This window comes from Lactuca serriola, chromosome 1, assembly GCF_051521515.1.
Source record: "Lactuca serriola cultivar US96UC23 chromosome 1, Lser_US96UC23_V15, whole genome shotgun sequence".
In the NCBI taxonomy this organism is placed as follows: domain Eukaryota; kingdom Viridiplantae; phylum Streptophyta; class Magnoliopsida; order Asterales; family Asteraceae; genus Lactuca; species Lactuca serriola.
The window spans coordinates 204,657,922-204,667,492 of NC_136408.1; the positions used below are offsets into that span (position 1 = coordinate 204,657,922).

Here is a 9,571-nt window from a genome sequence, read left to right on the forward strand (position 1 = left end):
AGAGTAAAAAATAAATATTAGATAAAGCTGATATCTATTAAGAAACTTGTAGTGGGCGTGACAAGGATTACGGATATATAAAGAATACCAAAACCCGAGTTATAACGAAGAAGTTATGACCTTTCGAAGTTTCGCGACAAAACAGGCACGGGCCCGAATGTCGTAAAAAGTGAGATTTTGATAAACTACTTTTTAGCTTTGGTAATCTAAACGAAAGTCGTAGTGTTCGTTAAACCGAGATTATGTATAAAAAGAACGTCCAAATCTGACTTTGTATGAGGAAGTTATGATTTTTCTAAGTTTCAGCTTAGCAGTAGACAACTAAAAACTCTAATTTTAGATCGAGTGATTTTTAGCCGACACAAACTAAACAAGAATTGAAGGTCTCGTCAATAGTAGCACAACGGTAAAAAGTCTGACAAAAACGAATGTCGGAGGAAGAAGATAAGGATTTTTAACGGATTTCATGTCCCGGTCTGTTAAAAATAATAATATAAAAATTAAAGTCAAAATTAGCCGATGAAGTCTAAACGAAAGTTGTAGAGCGTAATTTTACCTACGCGTACATATAAATAACATCAAAAACGGAGCTCGTATGCAAAAGTTACGACTTTTAGAAGATTTTGGCACAAAATTCGAGAAATTTCGCATGGATGAGCTTCACCCGGAAATGTCACGTCACCTTCGCTCGTAGAGCGCCACGTATCCAAATTGCTGAGTCGCCCGAGGCCATCTGGCGAGGCGTGTCGCTTCCTGATTCGACCGAAGCCTCAGCCCTCGCACATCCGACGCGTGTGCACCCCGTGTCCGATCTCGGTGAGTCATCCGGAGCTGGACCCATCCGAAAACAACACCTGTCCGAGCCTCGCACCACCTTTAGCCTCCGAACCTCGCCGACTGCGATGCGTGTCTTCTTCTCACTGCTTCGCGTCCGAACCTCGGCCCTATATATAGAAGGCTTGCGAGCCTTCCCGGGTACTTTTGGAAAATTGGCAATTTTGGCCCCTTTTTCAATATTTTGGCTATTTTCACATCCCCCGAAGCCCCGAGATCATTTCCAACGCCCGGAACACGTCCCGGAGTGCCCGAGAAGCCCGAGAAATTTATTTTTTCGGTTTCGAAGCCCGACCCTCGCAGAGCCCGGTTTCTCAATAAAACTCCCGATTTTATTAGAAACGATCGTTTTAGGCAATGAAGTGATGCCCGGTTATCGTTAAATCATGTGAGTGTATAGTCACTTTCACCTTGCACATATATATGAAGTATTTTCTTTAAAATGCGTGCTATGTGTAATTATATTAATTGTTTAATTAAGGTGATTGTTGAATAGATGTTTTATACAAGTTTTAAACTTTATATGTATTTTTATCTACAAATATGTTGGGTAAAACATGGGTAGATGAATTAGATGATGTGTGATGAAATAAAGGTGATGAGAGGTATCGATGTTTAAGATGATCTAGTCATCTAGCAAAGTATAGACAACGGCCACAGACTATTTTAGATAGTCCAGTGGAACGTTAGCAGACTTGTAATCGGTAGGTATGTTAGAACTATGTGTTCGTAAGGTGTTCTCGAACTATATGTTCATTAGGTGTTTTTGAACTATGTGTTCATCCGTTAGTTCTTCTTTTTGACACTATTATGTGTCGGGGTACGGGAGTACTTTATTAGTATTTTCCCTATACCTTTATTTTGAAGAGCTTTGGAGTCTTTGTTTCTTTTATGAAGTGATCGGATGAGCTTCATGAGTCAGCGTTTCCGATGCCGGATAGGGTGAGTATGGGGGTTCAGACCACAGCCTAGGCATTAGTTAGTGTTTCCATTCTCGATGCCGGATAAGAGTGAGTCTGGAGGTTATATACCTCACGATATTCAGACCACAGCCTAGGCATTAGTCAGCATTTCCATTGCCGGATAGAGTGCGTCTGGGGGTTATATACCTCATGATATTTAGACCACAGCCTAGGCATTAATAATTATCCCTGACTTAATTGTTTGGTGGTTCTTTTTTTACGAACAAAGGTTCGTGGTTAAACTTATTCCATTAATTTGATGTCTTCTTCGATCCTCGTTTGCTGCTAGGGAATTTCCGAAGCAGTTTCGTTGTTGTTCATATCGATCCTTTAGGCTAGATCTAGTAAGATCACTGTATAGGATCAGTATGTGGGGATCGACGTTGTTCGTGCTTGTAATATAAACCTTGGGCAGCGATGGACTTCATGCCTGTTCCTTAGGTTGAATCCTTAGGAATGAGTGATAGTTGATTCTTAGGGTAAATCCTTAAGAAATGAATAAGATAATGGGGATTGGGTAATTGGGTTGATTGTTTGATGTTTAAGCATAATAAATTTAACTATTGTGGGGTGAAAACCCTATATGCTCACTAGGCTCCCAAGCCTGACCCCTTCAGTTTAATTGTATCACAGGTATCGATACGAAGTTGCTTTACACTGAGAGATTAAAAGAGAAGTAGATCACTAGTGTAAATGAGTGTAAGTTTTGTTTATGCTTCTATTTTTGTATTGACAATGACATCCCAATGGTTTAAGCGAATAAAATACATTTCTTCGGAAATGATTTGATAACATATTTATCATGTTTTTCTTCGGAAATGATTTGATAACATATTTATCATGTTTTCCTGTATCATCTTTGAAGAGTGAGACTCACTAGGGACTTCCTCAATTTCCCCTACTTCTTCCGTCTCCTCATCAGATTTCTCGTGCTCATAGTCTGTCTCCACATACTCCTCAGGTCCTTAACCTAGATCTGCCCTTTGAACCATACCAGGTTCTCCCTCGATCAATCAATAGGCCACCAAGGCCTGATAGTAAAGGACACCGTGTTGGAACTCTTCCATGATGACTACACGAGAAACGGAGGGGTGAGAAGTGTGTGCGGAGTGTTCATAATTAGCATTCTAAAATACTTCTATAGTATTTTAATTGTTTAGGTTTGGTTCCATAATTCTTTGGATAATTAGATGGTAAGTTTTTGGTTCATTGACCATTATGATTACTCCCGAGCACATGTTGGTCGTATTTTGAATAAACGTAGTTGATCAGGCTACATTTAACCCAATACGACTACATAACTGTCCGAGGTTTAACAACAATGTTCAAATCCTCCAAAGACTTTTACGGTTTCTTATTATATTATTACCCTAAAATTCACACAAAGGTATGGATTTTTATTTTGTTCAGAGTATTTTAGTTCCAATGTATTTATAGTCGCAGATCTTCTATGACTAGATATGCCAGTTCATTATAAACATTGCTTTGATAACAATCTGTCACACCCCCCCCCCCCACCCCCGGAAACCGAAAGAAATTGGCGGAAACGTCTTGGGGTTTGGGTGACTTCATCTTGGAATATCATCACAGTAAATATAAATAAAACACGACAAACATCATCATCATACATACCAAATACAACCATCATTGTTTACATCAAGTATTGTATTAAATATCACATTCCCAAATAGTTAATGTATGATGATACAAAATATGACAATTTCCAAATGTTCATGTCGACCTTTCTACTTAATGATTCCATGAGAATACAAGTTAATTTGAAAACGTCAACACATATAATGTTGGTGAGTTCATAAAAATGTTTGAGTAAAATGTTTTGTATTACTTTTTAAACACCAGAAAATTCGATATTTTCTAAAAACGGTTTAAAATGTTTGTGTCTGATCTTGTATTAATACATGTGTGTTAATGTTTGAAAATGTATCAAGTGAATGACCCTAGAAAATCCGATATTTTCTGTTGTAAGTAGAAGGCATTTAGTTGTATGTTTTTCACAGACAATCTGATACAGTCTGTTTATAAAACGTTATGGTCTTAACACCCTAAGACTGAGTACCAGTGTATGTATGTTCCTGTGTTACCAAACTGTAAATGTATTCCGTAAATTTTATGATGGAGTTAATTTCTCTGTGAGTTCGTTATAACAATACTTGATATGACTGATCTGCCTGTCATGACGTTTTTCGGGCGCCGACTTGTTTAAGGTAAGGTTTGTCGCCCTAGACTGGCCTAGTCTAACTGTAGTGAACAGCTCAGGCGTGGGGTGTCATCCCCGTATAGATTTATACACAAACTCCCGCTCTCCCTCCAGGATACTCTATTTATAACTATAGGACTTAAGTTTGTACGCTAGATAGGTACAGATGAATACGTGTCTCAGAAGAAACTTAACTAAATTTACGCGAATATAGTATCACACAATTTAACGTAGTAAATAATGTTTTCCAAATGTGTTGTATGTATACAAGGCCCAAAGTATATGTATGTGAATGTACGAAGTCACAAGCATATAAATGGACCACAAGGGCCCAAATAAACATGTAATGTAGGTTCCAAGCCTAATAGCTTGTAAAAGGGCAACTAAGCCCCACTAAACATGTATTGTATATTCCAGGCCCAATAACCATGCAAAAGGACAACTAAGGCCCACTAAGCATGTAAGGTATATTCCAGACCCAATAAGCATGCAAAAGGACAACTAAGGCCCACAAAGAATGTAATGTATATTTCAGGCCCAATAAGCTTGCAAAAGGACAACTAAGGCTCACTAAGCATGTAATGTATATTCCAGGCCCAATAAGCATGCAAAAGGACAACTAAGGCCCACTAAGTATGTAATGTATATTTCAGGACCAATAAAAGTGAGTTTAACGTATTTGACTCGTTTGTTATTGTAATGTTCGTTCTTGTTCAATCGTTTTCCAAAATGTCATGAAAAAAGGCCACTTTTTGTAATATTGACATTTTTGGTCCATTAGACTAAAAAATTTCAATTTAGGCATATTTTTGGTGAAATTGACTTTTTAGGTCCCTTAAGACCAAAAGTTTACATTTAAGGCCAGTTTCAAATAAAATAACATTTTTAACCAACTTTTGTCAAAAATATCATTTTCAGCCCAAGTGTATGAAGTTTTACATTTTTGGACCAAAAGCATAGAATTTATCCTTTTTGGCCCAAGTTTGATAAAATTATCATTTTCAGCCCTTATAACCGAAAAATAACATTTTTGGCTCAACTTTGTTTAAAATGACACTCAAGCCCACAAAAGTCCAAAAATTTACAAACTTACCTCAAAAACCGTGAAAGGCCAATATGAGGCCCATTTGTGAAAATTTACACTTTTAGCCCTTTTAAAATGATAAATACCATAAAGATCCATACTTATTCAAAATAAATCCTTTTTGGTCCCTTCAAAACCGTGAGTTATATAATAACTTCACTTTTTTATTATTTTGTCATTTTTGGCCCTGTTATACGATTTTCTTACTTTTAAAGAACGTTTTAACCCTTTTCTTTGCATAATAAGTTGTATCAAGTGTTATGTTCTACAAATATCCTCATAATTTAGCATATTTTTGAGTTTATGAAGTTTATACACATAATCACAACATATATCATGAAAAACACACATAATCATGCATATACACATAAATCTACACAAAACAACTTGTATTCTCCCCCAAAACATAGTAAAAACCAAACATAGGGGGTATGAACTCACTTTGGTTTGATGGATTCAGTTTGTGAAGAAGATGGGAGGAGTTTTCAGCCTAACTCACTTATTTGAAGAGATATTCGATTTCTAAGTGATTTTATAAGCATGGATCATGAAATAAAGTGTTAAGGAGTGAAGGATTAGCATAAAATGAAGTTAATCATCTTACTTAGAGAGTAGCATACCCAAAAGTGATGATCTTTGATGAAGTGTTCTTGGACACACACTCTAGCACACACGAATTCGTAGAAGGAAATAAGAGCTTTGTTGAGAGTTATTACAAAAGTTTAGAAGTAAAAGTGAAGTTTGAAATGAAGAGAGAGGTAGCCGAGAATAAGAAGGAGGAAAGAAGAGAGAAGAGAGAGGTAAGAAGAGATGTAGATGGAAATATGAGATTTCATAGATAAATGTTATACAATGTGCATGGAAATCCTTTAGTTAAAGTTGAGGTGTCAAGTTTTTATCCATCCTAGTTTTATTTTTATTTTATTTTTTTATATATAATAAAGTCGAGAATGGAGTAAGGAGGAAGAGAAAAGAATTATTTGGGCCATTTTTGAATATATTCAAAATTTATGAGGCCCAATATGAAACTTTCGGCCCATTGAGCCCTCCTATGGGTTTACGGCCTAAAAGGGCAAACATAATGGGTTTTCAGCCCATTAAGGCCCATGAAAATGAAGTGAGTCATTTTAGGCCCAACATGGCCCAAAATGCTATGGTTTAATGAATGTGGGTCCAACTAGAGCCCAAATAGGGTTCCTTGACCCAAAATAACCAAATTGAGAGTTTACTGGCTTATTAGGCCCAATAAGAGGATCCTGGTCCATTCTGAGTTTAAACCGAGACATTAGGGTTACAAACCGACATTTGAATGTGTGAAATGTATTGAATTAGGTTTTGGACTTCACGAGTTAGTTTCGATTCAAATAGTTGTTTTTTAATGAGCAGAGTGCATAATATCAATTGAAAGTTATAATTTATACAAGAGTTGATTACATGTAGATAGAATTTCCTAGCCAAAAATGCTAAATGTGACATAAGCTAACCCATAATCCGTTGTACCTTTAATATACCTAAGTATATGCTTTATCACTTGCATATGTTTGATAGTAGGATGATCCATATATCTACTTATCATTCCTATGGCGTATGAGATATCCATCTTGGTGTTTGTGAAGTACCTCAAACCTCCAATGATGCTTCGATATTCAGTGGTGTCAACTAGTTCACCATATTCGTCGTTGGATAATTCCACCTTAGGCTCCATTGGACTCTTACACATGTTATAATCCAGCATTCTTGTTTTTTCAAGAATAACTTTCACATACCATGATTGTTTTAAGGAAATCCCTCCTTTTTCTTGAAGCACTTCACTTCCCAGGTAATATAATAATGGTCCAAGATCGCTCATTTAAAATTCTTGATTCATGTGTTCTTTGAAGTGTTTTATTTCATTCTTGCAACTCTCTGTGATGATGAAACAATCTACATATATTCCCAATATAAGTATCCTCTTATTATTGTTTCTTGTGTAGACTACATATTCTTGTAGACATCGTTTAAAGCCAAGGCCTTTTAAAATAATTATCTAATCTTGAGTAACATTATCTAGATGCTTGACGTAGTCCATAGAGTGCTTATGGAGCTTGTACACCTTCTTTTGTTGGTCACTATTCTCGAACCCTCCTGGTTGTGTAACATACACTTCTTCTTCTTCTAAGTCTCCATCTAGGAATGTCGTCTTCACGTCAAGGTAATGTACCAACCTCCCGTTTTTAGCTAAAAGTGCAAGTAGTATCTGCATTTTTCCATTCTTGCAACTGGTGCAAACACTTCGTCAAAGTCAATCCATTACTTTTATATATACCCCTTTGCTACCAATATATCTTTATGCTTTAATACTTTTCCAGTTGGATCCTTTTTTAGTATGAAAACCCTTTTTAACCTAATAGGTTTCCTTCCAAATTACAGCTCAACAACACTCCAAGTTTTATTATTTTCAATTGACTTTAACTCACTTTTCATGGTATCAGCCCACTTATGGTTCATACTTGCAATAGAGTAAGTAGTTGGTTCTGCACTATAACGTATAAGTAATAATTCCTCGGTTTCATCATCATCATCATCATCATATATATATATATATATATATATATATATATATATATATATATATATATATATATATATATATATATCATGGTTGCAGAAATCGCTAATCGGCCGTTAATCGGTGGACAAGCGATTCGGGATTAATCGGCTAGGCGGAGATTAATCGGGAGATTAATCAGGGACCATTAATTATTAAGAAAATTATTCAAAAATTTGTAAATCTAATTTTAATCCTACAAAAAAAAGTGATTAATCGGCGATTAGGTCCGATTAGGGCCGATTAGGTCCGACTTTGACCTGCGTTGATCAAACCCGATTAGGTCCGATTAATTCCGACTTTGACCTGTATTGACCAGACCCGATTAGCAATAAATCTCATCGGTTGAGCTTTGATTAGCGATTAATCGCCGATTAGGCCGATTTTTGCAACACTGATATATATATATATATATATATATATATATATATATATATATATATATATATATATATATACTAGTAGCATAGCCGCGCGATGCGGCGGCGACGGGTTTTTTCATTCCGGCACTGATATATATATATATATATATATATATATATATATATATATATATATATATATACACATCAGCCAAAGAGCGATACTTCAAAAACTTATTTGATATTGTTGAGTTAAAACTTGTTGAATCATATGTATGTTCATTTGTTGAGCTTGATGGGGTAGATTGTGTGGATCCATGAGAATTATGTTGTGATTCAAGGCTAGTAGTGTCTGTTTCAGGTGTATCACGTTGCATGTCTTCATGAACTTGATATTCTTTCTTTGTGTAACCTTCTATAGTGAAAATCACACTAGGATTGGTTTGAATCTTGGATGGTTTTCCCCCAATACCATGGCTTATCGTCCTTGAATTGTACATCTTTACTAATTCAGATATCCAAGTATTAGGATCAAATAATAGATATGCTTTTGATCCTTTTTCAACTCTAAGATGTACCACTTTCATACTTCGGTCTTCTAGTTTTGTGAGATGGCTTCCTATTGATCTCATGTGAGCGACACACCCAAATACCCTCAAATCCTTAATTTTTGGTTTTCTTCCTATCCACATCTCATATTGAGTCGAGTTGTCAAGAGCTTTTGTAGTTACACGGTTCAACACATAAACAACAAGTCTTACTACTTCATGCCATAAAGGATCATGTACACTCATGCCTTTTAAGATGCCTATGGTCATCTCTACCATTGTGAGATTGCTTCTTTTTACCACTCCATTTTGTTTTGGGGAGTATGGACTGGTGTAATGCCAATTTAGACCAGTTTTTTCGTTGTAATTAGTGAACTGATTTGAGAGAAAACCCCCTTCCTTGATCAGTTGAGGGTTTTTTTAACTTGCTACATGTGTCGTTTTCCATCACTACTCGAAAATCTTTGTACATTTTAAAGGCTTCATCTTTTTATTTCAAAAGGTAGACCCACATTACACTTAAGTAATCGTCAACCAATAAAAGAAAGTACATGTTTCGAGCCGGCGTGGGTGGCGTAATTAGACCACATATGTCCCCATGAACTAGCTAGAGTTTTTTCTTGGCCTGAAAGTTTGCTTGTGTTAGGTATGCACTTTGAGTTTGCTTTCTTGCCAAGCAACCTTCACATAAATGTGTGGGGATGTTAATCTTTGACAAACTAATAACAAAATTCTTGTATAACATTTGTTTGAGTGTGATAAAGTTCACGTGTCCCATACAAGCATGCCAATGCCATGTCTAATCAGTAGCTTCTCCAAGTAGACATTGAGGCTCAACTTGATTCCAAATTATTTTATAGAGTCGATTTTCATATTTCTTTACTTTCATGATACAGTTTTTCTTGTCACCGTAAATCCATAGGAATAAGTCGTGCATAAATATCCGATCCCCTTTTCCGCTAACTGACCCAAACTG

At 36.1% G+C, this 9,571-nt stretch overlaps 1 protein-coding gene across 1 annotated transcript; it reads right to left on the reverse strand.

Moving 5' to 3' along the window:
* Positions 1-7,124: 7,124 nt before the first annotated feature.
* On the reverse strand, positions 7,125-8,874 carry LOC145065601 (uncharacterized). Its single transcript, XM_079012631.1, has 2 exons — positions 8,252-8,874; positions 7,125-7,356 (listed from the first exon to the last, which is right to left on the reverse strand). Exons 1-2 carry the CDS (start codon positions 8,872-8,874, stop codon positions 7,125-7,127), a joined length of 855 nt encoding a protein of 284 aa, XP_078868757.1.
* Positions 8,875-9,571: the final 697 nt, after the last annotated feature.

Bases quoted from the DNA above. Each gene is read 5' to 3' on its own strand.
- LOC145065601 (XM_079012631.1), bottom strand. From the start codon at position 8,874: ATGGTAGAGATGACCATAGGCATCTTAAAAGGCATGAGTGTACATGAT. The intron at 7,357-8,251 runs GTATATATATAT...TGTTTGCACCAG, and splicing joins TATCGCTCTTTGGCTGATGT to TTGCAAGAATGGAAAAATGC.